The sequence below is a fragment of the Daldinia loculata genome (assembly GCF_022478755.1).
Source record: "Daldinia loculata strain CBS 113971 unplaced genomic scaffold F4817scaffold_22, whole genome shotgun sequence".
NCBI classification, from domain to species: domain Eukaryota; kingdom Fungi; phylum Ascomycota; class Sordariomycetes; order Xylariales; family Hypoxylaceae; genus Daldinia; species Daldinia loculata.
In genome coordinates, this window is record NW_026054876.1 from 150,107 (window position 1) to 167,228 (window position 17,122).

General features: G+C 36.8%; 4 protein-coding genes across 4 annotated transcripts; 2 read left to right on the forward strand and 2 right to left on the reverse strand.

Annotated features, from left to right (window-relative positions):
• Positions 1-1,578: 1,578 nt before the first annotated feature.
• On the forward strand, positions 1,579-4,439 carry F4817DRAFT_97502 (LNS2-domain-containing protein). The gene is made up of 2 exons (XM_049308110.1): positions 1,579-2,185; positions 2,244-4,439. Exons 1-2 carry the CDS (start codon positions 1,729-1,731, stop codon positions 4,070-4,072), a joined length of 2,286 nt encoding a protein of 761 aa, XP_049159391.1. The 5' UTR covers positions 1,579-1,728; the 3' UTR covers positions 4,073-4,439.
• On the reverse strand, positions 4,440-5,756 carry F4817DRAFT_97498 (TFIID-31kDa-domain-containing protein). Its single transcript, XM_049308109.1, has one exon. It carries the CDS (start codon positions 5,641-5,643, stop codon positions 4,807-4,809), a length of 837 nt encoding a protein of 278 aa, XP_049159392.1. The 5' UTR covers positions 5,644-5,756; the 3' UTR covers positions 4,440-4,806.
• Positions 5,757-6,232: 476 nt separating this feature from the next.
• F4817DRAFT_336456 (histidine biosynthesis trifunctional-protein) lies at positions 6,233-9,435 on the forward strand. The gene is made up of 2 exons (XM_049303164.1): positions 6,233-8,858; positions 8,909-9,435. Exons 1-2 carry the CDS (start codon positions 6,413-6,415, stop codon positions 9,100-9,102), a joined length of 2,640 nt encoding a protein of 879 aa, XP_049159393.1. The 5' UTR covers positions 6,233-6,412; the 3' UTR covers positions 9,103-9,435.
• F4817DRAFT_336457 (MBOAT-domain-containing protein) lies at positions 9,436-12,091 on the reverse strand. Its single transcript, XM_049303165.1, has 5 exons — positions 11,632-12,091; positions 11,498-11,565; positions 10,868-11,446; positions 9,949-10,807; positions 9,436-9,888 (listed from the first exon to the last, which is right to left on the reverse strand). Exons 1-5 carry the CDS (start codon positions 11,885-11,887, stop codon positions 9,782-9,784), a joined length of 1,869 nt encoding a protein of 622 aa, XP_049159394.1. The 5' UTR covers positions 11,888-12,091; the 3' UTR covers positions 9,436-9,781.
• Positions 12,092-17,122: the final 5,031 nt, after the last annotated feature.

Sequence of the window (17,122 nt, forward strand, 5' to 3'; positions counted from 1 at the left end):
CTGGTTGAACACTGCTGCAGCTGTCCTTCAAGAGTGCACGGTTGTAGACTGAAGGTCCAAAGATCTTCTCGCCATTACCGTTTGTGGTCTGCCTATCTCCCGAGCCCCATGGGGAGACTATTGTGAGATGCCAACGGAAATACATACCGGAAGCACACGATGAATGTTGCCATACAAGTGCAGTCCCGATGTTACTGGTCACTTTGGGCAGCTTTGATGTTACAGCATGGTATGCGAATAGACGAGAAGAGCAACCTTAACATACCTATCATGTAGCCCCCAACTCCTTCTCAATATAAACGAAACGGAATTATCGAAGACAGCACACATGCAACTATAAGACAGCCAGAGTAGAATGTCTCGCCTCACATATTCTGCGCATATTTATACCCTACCTTTCGAGCAAAGTCATCATTTGTCAACAACGTATGAGAGGTGAGATGTGTATCATTCGTCATCACTCATCCATCTTATGCACGTCGATGTCTTTTGGATTTTACTCTCCAATAAGAATTAGGAAGCATATCGTAAAGGTCTCTTCCATCTTCTTACTAACAGCGTGCATTTACTCCAATATCCTGTCATTAAGTTACTGTATAAGTTTATTATTGATTGATTATAGTTAGGTAGTTTCAACTATAAAATGAGTTCGCCAGGTATTTTCATTTTAAGGAGCTTTGAGGTCGACGTATCCGAGCATGTTGCTAACGGGTAGGTAGCAAAGCTCGAAGTGAAATTGACTCACTTAGAGCACCTAGAAAATCACGAGCATGCTGCAGCATTACCGTAGCTTCGGGATTGCACAAGATAATTTTTTTTTTGGAACGGGAGCCACTCGGCTTTGCGGCGGTTAGCGCAGTTTTGATGAAGCAAGTCAGCTGCATATATGTACCTAAAGTCTAGATGCTGGAAGCCATCAATCAGCTGCTGTGGTGCGAAGCTGGCATTGGTCCCTAGCAGACCTTAGGCGATGTTTTAGCATAGGTACGTACCTACCTAAGCACCCTGTAAGTTGTCGCGCGTGGCGGACCCACTTTAGAGAAGCATGTGTCATTGACCCGCGGCTCTGCTTGGTTATGTTGAGTTTAATACAATAATACTTCTGATGTACAGGGGTATCTTACCCCCAAAAATACGACATGTGCAACTTGTACTTCGTAGTGTCAAATTTGCTTGCATAAAAGTTGTAGCTGGGTCGCCTTTTCTCAACAAGGTCGCCGTTGTCTATGATACTCCCGCCTCGTCCCACCAGCCCGGTTAATTATACAACCTTCGTCATAAATCCTACCTTCGACGCTCCCCCTTTTCCTCACGCTCGTTTTGCTATTTACAGCTTCCTTTAAATACAACCGTATAATTTCCACTATACTATATTTTGTTTCCAGCCCGTTGATATCGAGACCCGTAACTACGTCACCAGTCACCATCGTGCATCTGTACCGAAGAGTCGGAATCCTTTACCCTCTTAATCTACAATCCCCCGACGTCGTTCCAAGCGACAAGCAAACTATAGCATTTAATTTGCTATCGTCAGTTCCGAACGAAACATAACCGACCACGTTGAAATATACGTCGAATCGCGCTATTATAGATCTCTTAGAATAAGTTTGGCTTCGCAAGGGTTTGCCTCGGGTTATCATTTTAATTGGCTATCTTCCCCTTTCCATGGTCTCAGGGCCGAGGCCGACTTCCTAATTGTGAACTGAACAACGTCAACCTTTCTCGAAGATGCAGTACGTTCGGAATATAAGCGACTCGGTTTCTACCGCCTGGAACTCGATCAACCCGGCTACATTGAGCGGAGCAATCGATGTGATTGTAGTACAGCACGAAGATGGCACTCTGTGTTGCTCCCCTTTTCACGTCCGTTTCGGGAAATTCTCGCTGTTAAGACCTTACGAGAAGAAGGTCGAGTTCAGGGTCAATGACATTAAGCAAAACTATGCTATGAAGCTAGGGGAAGGGGGTGAGGCTTTCTTCGTCTTCGAGACCAACGATAACATTCCTCAAAGTCTCCAAACCTCGCCTCTTAGCTCTCCCGCTTCCAGTCCACCCCTTGAGCCCCATAGGTCCTATTCATCCAACGAACTCCAGGAGCCCGACTTCTTGCAGTTGGATAGCGACTCTAGAACTGCGCTGTCTACGACTGCGTTGCGACCTAAGCCCACAGTTCTCCCCCGCCCAGGTTTGTCACCACGAAATCTGCATCCGAACCCCCAAGACAATAGCTGATAGTTGTTTAGGCGTAATTGAACCCCTTGGACCCTCACCTGAGTTAGGTAGCGGCCGACCAGTCTCAAGAGGATGGTCCAATACCCCCAATCATCCATCTTATAGTGAAGAATTATTGCCAGCTCCTGCGCAGGCAACCCACGAACAAGATGACTCGAATGGCGACCTACACGAAGCCGATAGCGCAATTTCCCAAAGGTCGCGAAGCCCACCCCCTGTGGCACCCCGAGAGGCTATTCGGCGAGCCATGACCCTATCGAAAGAACTCGAGGCAGTCAATATCCCTAGCCGAGTGACTGAAACGGGTGATCTTATGTTAGATATGACCGGTTATAAATCTAGTGAAGAAGACGCGATCAAAGCTGAAATTCTAGCTCGGAAGATATTGTCTGAAGAGCTCCAAGGCGACTACGATATTGGCGCACTGTTTGGAATGGACGAAGAAGGAAACCTTTGGATATACAGCAGTGAGGATGCGAAGGAAGCTGCAATGAAGAAGACTGTGGCATCTCTCCGGCCGTCGCCTACGCTTGCCATTGATGCCGCTTCCGATCCCGGATATCAAAGCGATGATTCTACTACGTCGACACGAGGACCTTCCCACAGGAGAAGCGAGTCAGACGTTGGCCAAAGTTTCATTCAGACGCCACCGACGACCCCGGGCTCATCATCACCATCAGCAGGAAATCCAAATAGAAACTACGCGAAAACCCTACGGCTGACCAGTGATCAGCTGAAGGCGCTAAACTTGAAACCTGGCGAGAATTCGATGAGCTTTACTGTAAATCGTGCCACATGCCAAGCATACATGTTCCTCTGGCAGCATGATACGCCTGTTGTCATTTCTGATATCGATGGTACTATAACTAAGTCCGATGCTCTAGGCCATGTGTTAAATATGATCGGACGAGACTGGACACATACGGGGGTTGCGAAGCTCTACAGCGACATTGTCGAAAATGGGTACAATATCATGTACCTAACGAGTCGTTCGGTTGGACAGGCCGATACAACGAGGGCGTATCTCTACGGTATTGTTCAGGACGGATACCGCTTGCCTAAAGGCCCAACGATCCTATCACCTGATCGGACTATGGCGGCGCTGAGGCGAGAGATCTACCTACGGAAGCCGCATGTGTTTAAAATGGCAACCCTACGGGATATTAGAAGCTTATATGGCCCCGACAATCACTGCTTCTATGCTGGCTTTGGAAATCGTCTTACGGATCAAATTTCTTATAGGACTGTGGACGTACCAAGGAATCGAATCTTCACGATTAACTCGAACGCCGAGGTGTCGCTGGATTTACTAAGTCTTAATAAGTTGAAACTTAGCTACGTCAACATGACGGAAGTCGTTAATCACTACTTTCCTCCTGTTAGCACTCTTGTTAAGGGTGGCGGTGTCGAGTACACCGATTTCACGTATTGGCGCGACACTCCCTTAGAGCTAGACGAGTTCTCAGCCAGCGAGTCCGAAGATCGCGCAGACGATAGCTCCGCAGACGAGGAGGAAGACGAAGACGTCGGAAATATGGGTGATAGCTATCTCTCCCGAGGAGATGAGGAGGAGGATGAAGACGCCGATGCTGAAGAGAGTATATTCAGCGGTGAATATGAAGGAGAGGAGAACGCGATGGACCCTCTCGAATACGGGTCCGACGATGCCGATGACGAGGAGGGTTACCTAGATGACGAAGTCGAAGATGAACAGGACATTAGTCCGGGTCCGCTTAATCCTGGTTTTAAGAGCGAGCCTGCTCTTCCGGTGCGAGACGTCGATGCTGAGCTTATCACGGGAATGAAGAATATGGTTGTCGATGAAGAGATGAGAAGATGACGTAGCTTTGGAACCACGTCAGAAGGATCAAATACCACGAACAATTTACGGTGACAATACATGATCTAACCTCGAGGATCGTCTTCAACGCGCAAACCAGCTTTTAAGAATCAACCGTTTTCAACATTAATCGGCACAGAAAAAGGGCCGCTACGAGCATTCGGTATATGTTAGATCATCTAATACCCATAACCTGCATTATGCTACGATTATCCTTGCTAGGGCAGATTGGTCTATTTTTGTATGCTACTCGTGATGAGTAGCTGTTGTATTTTGGTTTGCATAGCGTTGGCGTTTTATAGAAGGACGAGGGGCACATCTGTCATAGACTAAAATGTACAACAAGCTGTCTTGCTTCCCCTGCATCTTGACCGTCCTAGCTAGTCCTCGACGCGTTGCTAGCGACTTGTAGCAAATAGACCACCTTCATATATCGTACGCTTTTCTCAACTCAAACCCATAGAACTGTTCTAACGGGTTTATGCAATGTGTGCGTTATACTAGTATATCCCATCCAGCCCAAGCATCCTTAAAGACGTATTGTATGCGCAAGAAAAATTAAATTGTATCGTCGCGCAACGCGCTGAATCCGTTGCAGCACTTTTTACCCAACGCCGTAACGCCGTTATCCATGGTTTCTATCGAATAAAAGTTGTGGTCGCACACCATCTTCTGCTGTAAAAGACTGGCCGCGATGTGCTACCGGTAGAGTTTCGTAGAATGTAGTCGATCGATCACTCCATTCCCTCCATATCCTCATCACCCATATCACCCATGTCATTGCCAAGTAGCTCCTCCAAGCCACCCTCTTCCCCGGTAGTAGCGTTCGTTTGCTTCTGGGCATCAGCGTCCTCCATCTCCTCATCCTCATCGCTATCACCGTCGTCCTCCTCGGTCCACTGGTCGCGGAGGCTCCAGCCCATGCCGCTCAGGACGAAGCGCTCGTTGGGGAGACGCACACCCCACTCGTTGGCGAGGACACGCGGCAAGGCGATCTTATTGCGGTCTCGCGCTACTTCCTGCATCCACTCCTTGCTCGCGCCCGTGCCGCCGGACGCGCCGCGGAACTGGAAGGATTGTCGCGACGCGATGGCTAGGTTGATGGCGTTGGTGGTAACAGCGGCTTCACCGGCACTCGGGGCGCTGGGGGCCGCGCCTGACGCGGCGCTGGGCTTGGATCCTGCGTGTGTGGTGTACGGATCTGTGGACAGGTGTAGCGCGTCGGAGAGCACGGACGACGTGTGTCGGTAGGCGAAGTCAAGGAGGAGTAGGGGCACGCGCTGGTCGAAAGATGTGACGCCTTGGGAGGTCAGGAGTAGCTCGATTGTGCGGGCGTCGCGTGGCCGAGGAGCGTGGGAGGGCGACGGGGAGGGAGGAGTTTGGGACACGCCTGCTTGCGTGTTATTACTGCCTGCTCCGATTGCTGTCGAGGCGTTGGTCGCTTGTGTGTTTGGTACGGTAGTCGATCCGCTGGTTGCGGTGTTCTGGGTTGGCTGCGAAGCAGGTTGCGACGGGCCTGCTGCCGAGGATGATGGCACCCCGTTGGTCTGAGATTGCGATACCGATGCCATCGTGACTATAGGAAGAAGGTGATAGTATATTAAATTCGAGCGGTCGATTTGAATAGATAGACGTTTGAGAAGTAGTAGTTGGATCCTCGATTGAACGGATATTTGCGACACTCGCTCCTCACTCCATGTACTAAATATGCTGCTGCGAATTAAAGAATTCGCGAGGATTCCTCGACCGATTCGACTTGCGAAAGTAAAGTTTTCGAGTTTAGGAAAACTAGGGACTTTATCTGTTTCGTGTCGGGTGTGTTTGGAGCATGTACGAGCTTGGAATTACAATTAGATGTTCAGGATGAAATTGGCATGTAAGGTAATTCAAAAGCAAGCTCTAGCTAAAGTTGAGCCTCACGGCATTAGTGGACCTGATGCTAATAAATGGGGCTACATTAGTGGATCCTATTAGGTACTTTATGTAGGTATGGTGGTAGAGAAGTACCTGTATGTACCTAGGAATGTACCTGTACTACCACGTAGTGGGTTAGGTTAGGATGTATGTACCTAGGTTATGGCGTAAATAGGTAGGTTGCAGGTTTCCGTATGGAGGGGTAATTCGTTAATTGCCCCGCCATCATTGGGCAATTTGAGGGCAATTTAAGGGCAATTAGATCATGTACGCCGATTTTAGGAGTGTCATGTCATTCTAAATAATTATTTTTCTCTTCCACTTAACAATTCATATCTACCAATTTAATCGTCATCTTATGCACTAATTTCTAGTAGTTCAAAAAGAATTTGAATATATTCAGTTCAACTTGGCAAGTTTATCGCTATGGAGACGACACTTTCGCTCCCCTTTCTCATCTCCGTACCAGTCCCTCCTAGTTGGACTTCGAGCGAGGAGGGGCAAGGTCTAAGTCAAGAGGAAGTGGGATGTTTAGGTTGCGTCTTCTTCGAGGTGACTCAGCAAAACTTTGAAGAGCTCCTTGATAACTTAGGTCGGCTCAATGCTGCAACTCTTCATACTTTCTTCGACGTCACTGGCCTCGAATCGAAAGATGATGTCGTTACGCTGCTGGACCACGGCGCCCGAAAGGTTTTTGTTCAGCCCGATAGGCTGCCTGATTTTACAGAGTTTGGTACAAGAGTTGCCCCGGTGATAACAAGTGTAAACCAGTTGTCTTATGGGACGGAGCACGGGCTACTCCTCAAAGACTTCGACCAACGAAGCTGCGATGTGTCTGGTTTCATGGAGTCGAGCAAGGCTACTAAGATGCCACCCCTATACATCAAACCCATCCAAGATACTATCTACGACCATTTTGTCGACATATGTTCACAGCTATCTGCTATTCCCATTATCCCATCTACGGAATTAACAACCAAGAAAGAAGAAGCGGAAAAGAAGATTTTCGTCGCAAAACTGTTTTCCATCGCGTGGAATTCGGATAGACAAGACAAGCTTCTACCTACAGTTGTCTGCGATGAAGGAGGAATGACACTTGGTTTAGTGTATAGTAGTGAAGAGAGCATTGCCGAATCGCTAAGGACTAAGACGGGTGTCTACCAGAGCCGGAAACGAGGGCTCTGGTACAAAGGTGCTACGTCCGGTAACATTCAGGAGCTGGTGAGAATATCGTTAGACTGCGACAATGATGCTGTAAGGTTCGTAGTAAGACAAACAGGAAAGTTTTGTCACCTCGACCAATACGGATGTTTTGGCGATCTGAAGGGGATTCCAAAGCTCGAGCAAACGTTGCTGTCGAGGAAGCAATCGGCTCCCGAAGGTTCGTATACAAAACGGCTTTTCTCAGATGAGAAGTTGCTTCGCGCGAAGATAATGGAAGAGGCCGAAGAACTATGCGATGCAAAGACACCGGAAGAGGTTGCATTCGAAGCCGCTGACCTAATTTACTTCGCCTTAACAAAGGCTATTAGCGCTGGAGTAAGACTTTCGGATATTGAGAAGAACCTCGATGCCAAGAGCTTGAAGGTGAAAAGAAGACCAGGAAATGCAAAGGGTCAGTGGGCTAAGAAAGAAGGCATTACAAACGGTACTGCGGAGAAGGCTAAGGAGGCCGCAAAGGAGCCTGCGACGCCATTGACATCTGCACCCGCTGTTGCAGCTCACACCGCACCAGACGCTGACAGAATTACCCTAAAGCGGGTAGATGTTAGTAAGGTTAATGCAAACGAAGTTGCAGAAGCATTGAAGAGACCATCCCAAAAATCAGCAGACGCAATCCTGAATATTGTTACTCCTATCATCAGTGATGTTCGAAAAGGTGGAGATAAGGCCCTGCTCTCGTATACGCACAAGTTTGAAAAGGCGACCTCCCTGACTTCGCCTGTTCTCAAAGCCCCGTTCCCACAGTCGCTCATGAACCTCCCACCCGAGACTATCAAAGCCATTGATGTCTCCTTCGAGAATATCCGCAAATTCCACGCTGCTCAGAAAGAACAGCCCCTGAAGGTGGAAACCATGCCGGGAGTTGTTTGCAGCAGATTTTCCAGACCTATTGAACGAGTTGGTCTTTATGTGCCCGGTGGAACTGCGGTCTTGCCTAGTACCGCACTCATGCTTGGTGTGCCAGCTATGGTTGCTGGTTGCAAGAAGATTGTTATTGCATCTCCACCGCGTTCCGATGGTAGCATTACACCAGAAATTGTGTATGTTGCCCACAAGGTTGGTGCCGAAAGTATTGTCTTAGCCGGTGGCGCGCAAGCTGTTGCAGCAATGGCGTACGGTACGGAAAGTGTTAGCAAGGTAGACAAGATTCTCGGTCCCGGAAACCAGTTCGTGACTGCAGCCAAGATGTTCGTTAGCAATGACACCAACGCTGGTGTCAGCATCGATATGCCAGCTGGTCCGTCCGAAGTACTCGTAGTGGCGGACAAGGATGCTAATCCTGCTTTCGTCGCTTCGGATTTGTTATCTCAAGCCGAGCACGGTGTGGATAGTCAGGTTATTTGTATTGCAATTGATCTCAACGAGCAGCAATTGCAAGCGATCGAAGACGAAGTCCACAAGCAGGCCATGGCTTTACCGCGAGTGGATATTGTCAGAGGTGCTATCAGCCACTCTGTCACATTTGTCGTCAAAGACGTGGAAGAGGCGATGAGGATTAGCAATGAGTATGGTCCCGAGCACTTGATCCTACAGATTAAGAACGCCGAGCAGGTAGTAGATCAGGTCATGAACGCAGGTAGTGTGTTTATTGGACAATGGACTCCCGAAAGCGTAGGTGACTACTCTGCCGGTGTCAACCACTCGCTACGTAAGTTTCCCTTCTCTTTCAATTTAACATATCAGACTAACAAATAATAGCTACATATGGCTATGCTAAGCAGTACTCGGGAGTTAACCTAGGCTCCTTCGTCAAGCATATCACAAGCTCGAACTTAACCGCCGAGGGCCTTCAGAATGTAGGAGATGCAGTTATGCAGCTGGCTAAGGTGGAAGAGCTTGAAGCCCACAGGAGAGCCGTGAGCATCCGTCTCAGTACCTTGACTGGATCTTAGATATAACCTAGGTTTCACTAGACTATAAGGTGTTAGTAGTCATGTGAGAGGCACTTTAAGCATCAGCACGCCTAGGTAAAATACACGCTATAAGTTGCTACTCACTGTCTCGTGTTACTAGGGCATCTCTTCCCTACGGTGTATGGAAATGAATTTGATAGTCAAAATGGGGTATATGGGCCGGGTTGGTTGGGTGAGAAGCATATTCGTATAGCTGTGTGCGTTTATGCTTAAACATGAACTGATAAGGATACAGAGTGGCATTGACAGTAGTATCACAAAAAGAAAAGTAGTATTAAGGTACCCTCAAAATATAATATTGTTTATACTAATCGCGACGGGCTCTGTGATAAGCGAACTTGCGAGGTAATAGCTTAGGGTAAATCATGATGGTAGGGGAGAAACTCTAAGAACAGCTAATGACTACAGCTATAGGGGGCATGCAGTTGATAGTCCCAGAGTCTGCTAAAAGGCTGTATCTTACCGTTGGTTGATAAAAGAAAGAAAATTCTCAACTATGGGGGTTTGAAATGACATTGTTATCATAGGAAGTACACGGATCGAGTCAAAATCTAATCATTCACTAATAATTTTTATATTTGTTCCATCTATGAGTATCCGTACAAAGCCGGGATAACAATGCATTGCAGCCAATTATACCAACCACGAAAATACGAGATTAACATCTTAGGTTGATGCCTTGCCTCATCTCTGACTCTCTAATCTCGAACATGATATTTACGGTGACAAAGAATGCCATACAACTGCCGATGAGGAATGTGAACCCTATAATATACAGTTAAACGTAAGATCTAAAATAAAGAAGAGGGAAACGGGATAGCTTACCAGAAAAGTCTTTAAAGATACCCGCGATAATACTCATTAGACCGTCTACACCAACAGCAAATCCAACTAGATTCGCCGTCATCATCATGAAAATATTTCCTACGGCTCCGAAACAGCAGAGTATTCGATACGTTCTAGGTCTGCTCTCCCAGGCGCGTTTTGGGAAAAGGAATCCAGCTGCCATCTCGGGTAGCATGAACAAGACGATGAGCCAACCCCAGATCAGTAGATTCATCTCAATGTCGTGCCAGAGAGCAACGAATGTGAAGACGAGGACGTACGTGAGCAGGGACCGGGCGGCGTCGCGGGGGGTGCGGAAGCTTGACCCTCCGAGCGGCACGTATATGTATCGGAGGGACCAGCGGTAGAAGCTGCGATGCCAGCTACGCCAGAAGGCGAGCGTGCTCCAGTTATCGCTGACGCAGCGAATCATGTTTTCGGGCGGGTCTACGCCGTCGACAAGAGACCAGAGCCGGAAGAATCGCCACGGCAAAAGCAGCTTAAGCCAGATCAGATGCAAGTTGAAATAGCTAAGCAGGCTGAGCTGCGCCGCCGTGTACTCGCTCCACACGGGGTTTGCTTTTGAGATAGCCTGAACGTAGTTATAGTGCAGGATTATCTCCATTGCGAGCAGGGTCAGGGCGAGGCGCACCCCATAACGTATCGTGCGCGCCGTCTCGATGCTGGCGGACTTATACCGCAACTGCGATATGAAGTCATTGAAGGTGATTATTGGACCCGTCAGGTACAGAGGAGCGTAGATGGCGTATGCGACGTAGTTCCGAAATGAGAAGTCTTTTTCCTGTGCCGGGATGGATATACGGTCTCGTTCGCTCAGGGCAGACGGGTCGATTTGTTTCTTCTTGAGGGCATCAGTATGCTGTTAATGATTTCAAGTAGTCTACACAATAAGACTCACCTCGATCGGGCTATAACTTCTACGATCTAAACACCAGTAGTAGTCTAAGTTGAAACTAATCAGTCGCAAGATAGTGATGTTGAAGAGAATCTCCCATCGACTCATGAGCCCGCCGTAGCTGTCGAGCCATTGACCCCACGAAACCAGACCATTGTCGAGAAGTGAAAGTGTGTCAGCAGGACCGACGATTAGTTCAGCAAGATCACCAAATCTGAATCCCTTGAATATTTCATTGATAAAGAGAATGCCGACGTTGAAGATCCACGACGCAGCCGGTATATATTTCCGGGATAACGTTGTTGCAAGTTGGTAGTTCAAATGGAGAATAAAAAGTATCTTAAAGGCTGAAATCCCGTGTAGCGCAACGAGGTATATCAGCGCAAAACCAAAGTCAAACGAAGCTCGCTGATTCAACTTCTGGTCCGCTTCTTCTGGCGTCGGTCGCGCCGACTGCCCCGTCGATTTTATTGGATATACGACCGCATTATATACTCGTCGAAGAAGGGGATGGAAAATGAGAAGCGCCGCCATATAGGGGATATTACTCCGAAAAGTGCCGTATTGCGGATCCGAGGCATCCTCCAAGCTGTCAGCACATGCTCTCTCTCTCTCAGGTCAAGGGCCGCCTACAATTTTGCGCCCGGGAATCCATCCTGGCGAGAGCAGTTGCTCGTATCTCTGATATTTGGGCTCCTCGGCTATAAATATGGTTAACCTATATAGTTACAGGCGGAAAGAAGTTCCTGGAAGATGGCAGTACGTACGTCTTGAAGCATCATAGCAGGCCCAGAACATGTACGGTACGATAAAACAGAGGAGGAAGCGGTATACATAATATTCCGGTGTGTTCCATCGTGATGGCTCCCCTCGGCTCTTCCATTCCGCTGCCCGTTCTTTGCTAGCCGCTACGTCGTCTCGCTCTTCTATAACGGTCTTGTAAGGCGTCGAGGATGGGTTCGTAAAGCGAGTGTCGAGGGCATCGAGAGTGTACATTGAACGTGCGAAAGAAATGACACCCATGGTGGTAAATTTAATTTTCAGGCAGATACGCCTGAAGCAGTACAAACTAACAAGGAAACATCAAAAGAATCAAAACTTGCAATGTCGACAATACACACTCCCAGGCATCACGGAATGAAGTTATGCATGAAGTATAAAATCGACGATACGAAATTCGGGTACTTGTAGGTGGGTCTAAGGGGCAGGGGGGCAGGGGGGCAGGAGGGAACGCGAACGCGGTGTGGATCCGCTGCTACGCACGGACCAGCCACCAATGAGGCGTCACCGCCCACAGAATGGCTTCAATTGTATATACAATTATTCTCGTAATCTTTATATAAATTTAATAACCAACAATATTACGCAATTCATTTAAATGCTATTATTAATTGTAATATTATATTATAAATCTTTATATTTGTAAATATAAACGTATAAATAATTATTTTTACAAGTAAAACGTTAATTTATATAAAAATATAAATAAATATTTTAATAAACATTTACGTTAAAATAAATAATAATATTAATTACAATATTTAACAAGGAAAATAATAACGGTTCGGTTAACAAAACTTTTAAAAACAAAAATATTTTTATAAATTTTTAAACCGGTTACGGCTTTAAAGTTATAAACGTTTATAAACGCATAATAAATATAAATAAAAAACTTGGTAAAAAATTTAAAAATATTAAAATAAAATTTAACGTATAAAATATAAATATATAAAAAAATTATAATATAATAATAAAAATATTAAACGTAATAAATAATTTTATAAATAATATTATTTAATAATTATAAATATAATTAATTTTAATTAAATTATTATTATTATTAATAATAAAATTAATATTATTAATATTAATATAAAAATTTATATAAAAAATAAACTTTATTAATTTAATAAATAATAATTAATTATTAAATAATAAATTTAACTTTTATAATAATAATAAAAAAAATATTATATATAATAATTAAAAATGTAAAATTAAAATAATATAATTTAAAGTAATATTTTATCAAAAAAGTAAAAATTTTATAAAATATAAAAATAAAAATAAAATTATTTTACTTTTTTATTTTAAATTTATATAAATAAATAATTAAACGTTACACAAATTAAATAAAATTTAAAATTAATTAAAAATAACATTAATATTATATTATTTATAATTAATATAAATAATAAACATCATTATTATAATAATTTATATAAATTATTAAATAAGTTATTATATTTATTTTATTTATATGTTAACCATATTATTAAAATAACTTGTAAAAAAGATTTTTTTTTTTCTTTTTTAATTTATTAAATTTTATATTAAATAAAACTTTATAATTAATAGTTTTATTTTAATAAATAGCCTTTAAACTATTAATATAATATTTTATATTTAATAAAAAATATTATATTATTTTCTTATTTCTTTTTTTATTATTTTTTAAGTTTATTTGTTATAACGGTTAAAATACGAAAAATTACCACGAATTTACCTTTTCGAAGACCATATTATTAGTGTTAAGACCATATAATATCCCAATACCATTAAAAACATATTACAACTTTATTAAATGACCGAAAAATGATAAATATAATATAATTATTTACCAAATAATACTTTTAAATCTTTTAATACCTTTAAATCTTATAATTTACATTTATATAATTATTAATTATTCTTGATTAAGTTTTTAATTAAAATTAAAATCAATCCATTTTACATTACTTTTACTTTTATTATATAATATTTTTATTTTAATTAAAAAATTACCTTTTTAATTAAATTAAAAAAATATATTATATTTTTTTAAAGATTTTAAATAACTTTTCCAAAAATTTTAATACCTTTTATATAAATCTTACTTTAATTATTTAATATTTTAATTAAAAAATAAATAAAAATATAAATAACGTTTTTAAAATAATAACTTTTTTAAAAAAAAATTTTTTTTTTTTAATAATATAAAAATTATTATAAAACAATATATAATAAATTTTCCTATATGTAAAAAACTTTTAACACTTTAAACAATAATATTTTTAATAATTTTTATAAAATTATTAAATATAAAACTTTATTAAACCTTTAAAAAATTATAATTTTAAATAAATTATCAATTTATATAAATTTTATAAAACATTTAACTTTATACAAAATTATATATTAAATATAATATTAACATTAGTTAAAATATTATTATTATTATTAAAAATCTTAACATTATTAACAATATTATTACTATTAATAAAAATCTTATAATTAACACTAAAAATTTTATTATTATTATTAAAAATCCTATTATTAATACCAAAAATCTTAATATAATTAACTAAAATCATATTTTTATTAAAAATAATTTTATTATTTTTTATAAAAATATTTTAACTTTTATAAAATTTGGTTAATTTATAAATATAACCTTAAATTATTAAATTAATATTAATAAAATTATAAATAATTTTACCTAACTTTAAATATTAACTAAAAAATAACCTTTAATTATAAAAACCTTTAAAATTATATATATTAATATAATAATTACCAATTTTAATATAAATATTATTTTAAATAATAATATTATCAATTAAACTTACATTTGCAAAAATCTTTTAAAATAATAATAAAAAAAATACTAAACCAATTATTAAATTACCATTAATAATAATAACATTTTTTACATCATTAATTATTAACTCCGTTATAATATTAACTAATAATTTAACATTATTTACAATATATATACATAATATATTTTTACTAAATAAATTATTTAACAATATTAATAAATAATTTCACACATTATAAATATTATAATTTATAAACCAATTAATATTAATAAATATACTACTAAAATTAATTAAATAAATATAAATTTAAAAATAATAATTATTATAAAATTTATAAAATAAAATTCCATTAAAACTTTTAATTTTACTAAAAACCAAAATATAATAATTATACCAAATATATTACTAAAAAATACTTAATTAAAAAACTATAATATTTAATAAAAACTAACCTTTTTAACCATTATTATAATTAAATTAATTAAATTAAATTAATTTATTAATCTTATTACATTATAATTTACTAATTATATTATCGTTTTCATTTATACATAATATAATAAAAAATATAAAACTAAATAATAATAATAATAAAAATTAAAACTAACTACTCGTTTTACCAATATTATTAAACATTAATAAAAAAAAATAACAGTAAATTATTAAATAAATTATTATATTTTAAATAAATTTTAATTTAATATTAATTATAATTAATAAATTTTTTATAAAAATATACAATAATTAACATAAATAATAAATTATAACTAAATAAAAATCTTAATTAAATAATTTTAAAATAAAAAATATAAAAATATTTCACTTTAATTTAAATAAATTATATAAAATAAAAAATATAATTATTATTAAAAAAAATATTACCTTTTACAATATAAACCTATTTATTAACGCAATATAATAAATAAAAATAAATAAAACTTATAAAAAAACCATTACCAATTACATATATAAATTATACCAAAAAAAAACCCAAAATTAATATATTAAAATATTTTTATAAATTAACCAAAACATAATATTTATAAATAATAAATACGCTTTAAACAAACTTTTTAACAAATTTAAAATAATTTCTAACAAAATATAAAAAATATTATAAATATTAAAATATATTATATAAAACGCCTTTAATAAAATATTAATCTAAAATTAAATTATAAAACTTATACAAACTTATCAAATATTTTAAATAAACAATAAAATCTAATAAATAAAATAATTATACCATAATTTTAACTTTAATTTCCAATATATAATATCTAATTTATTTAACCACATTAATATTAATAAATATATTAAACATATTATTAAATAAACTAATAAATAAAAAAATAATATAATTAATAAAAGTAAAAAAACTAAATTTAAAATAATATTAAATAATTATATTAAAAATTTAAAAATTAATAATAACATAAAAAAACTATTAATAAACAATATATTTAAAATTAATAATAATAATAATAATAATAATACATTTTAACAATTTAAACGCAAAAACAACCGTAAAAATAATAATAAAAATAAAACTAAAAAAAATAATAACCGCAATAACAATAAATACCAACGCAACAATTATTAAAATAACAATTATTATTATAACAAAAAATATTATTACAACAAAAACTAAAACAACTATTATAACAATAAATATTATAATAATAATAATAATTATAAAAATAATTTATATAATTACAACCAATAAAAAAACTATTACAGCAAATTTAAAAAATTTAAAAAACAATAATATTAACGTTATTAAATTAAGCAAAAAAATAAAAACGGTAAAAATTTTTTAAAATATAAAATATTTTTTAAATAAAATAAATTAAACTATAAAATAAAAAAAAAAAAATTAAAATAATAAAATTATTTTTTATTAAAAAAATATAATAATAACAATAAATCCAAAATAAATTTAAACTATTTTTTATTACTTAAATATAATAATAATATAAAAACCGCAAAAAAAATATATAAAAAATATAATAAATTATTTAATATTTATTCTAATTATTTTAAATATATATATATAAATAAATATACTTTATCCAAACCACCTAAATTAAATCTTAATAATTTAATAAATACTAATAAAAAAAAGGAAATTATATTAAAGGAAAAAATAAAAAAAAATAACCTAAATAAAAATTTAATAAATAATTTTATAAATAAAAAATATTATAATATTTTTTTTAACCTTAAAATTATTAATATTAAATTAAAAAAAAATTTATAAAATAAATTAAAAAAATATTTATACCTTAAAATCAATATTATAAACAATAATATAAAATTAATTATATATATAAATTTTAAAGTTTTAAATAAAATAATAAATATAAATTGGTTTAAATTTTTTATTAAAAATTATAAAATTTATAAATTATAAATAATATTAAATATTAATAAAATAATAAAAGTAATAAAAATAAAAAAGAAAATCCGTTTTATAATTAAAATGTTTACAAAATTAAAATTTAAAAAATAAAAATTAATTTACATATAAATTAACGTATAAATATATAAATAAAATTTAAAATTAAACCTTTTACTCGATATTAAATTTTGTAAAAATATAAACATAATTATTAATTAACTTAAAAAAATAATAATAATGGAAGTTTATTTAAAAGAAAAATTTATAATTAATTAT

What these genes read in the sequence shown, in the direction of transcription:
- F4817DRAFT_97502 (XM_049308110.1), top strand. Translation starts at nt 1,729, where the DNA reads ATGCAGTACGTTCGGAATATAAGCGACTCGGTTTCTACCGCCTGGAAC. An exon ending in CACAGTTCTCCCCCGCCCAG is followed by an intron (nt 2,186 to 2,243) that starts GTTTGTCACCAC and finishes ATAGTTGTTTAG; the next exon opens with GCGTAATTGAACCCCTTGGA.
- F4817DRAFT_97498 (XM_049308109.1), bottom strand. Translation starts at nt 5,643, where the DNA reads ATGGCATCGGTATCGCAATCTCAGACCAACGGGGTGCCATCATCCTCG.
- F4817DRAFT_336456 (XM_049303164.1), top strand. Translation starts at nt 6,413, where the DNA reads ATGGAGACGACACTTTCGCTCCCCTTTCTCATCTCCGTACCAGTCCCT. An exon ending in CGGTGTCAACCACTCGCTAC is followed by an intron (nt 8,859 to 8,908) that starts GTAAGTTTCCCT and finishes AACAAATAATAG; the next exon opens with CTACATATGGCTATGCTAAG.
- F4817DRAFT_336457 (XM_049303165.1), bottom strand. Translation starts at nt 11,887, where the DNA reads ATGGGTGTCATTTCTTTCGCACGTTCAATGTACACTCTCGATGCCCTC. An exon ending in GGATTCCCGGGCGCAAAATT is followed by an intron (nt 11,447 to 11,497) that starts GTAGGCGGCCCT and finishes GACAGCTTGGAG; the next exon opens with GATGCCTCGGATCCGCAATA. An exon ending in GAAGTTATAGCCCGATCGAG is followed by an intron (nt 10,808 to 10,867) that starts GTGAGTCTTATT and finishes GCCCTCAAGAAG; the next exon opens with AAACAAATCGACCCGTCTGC.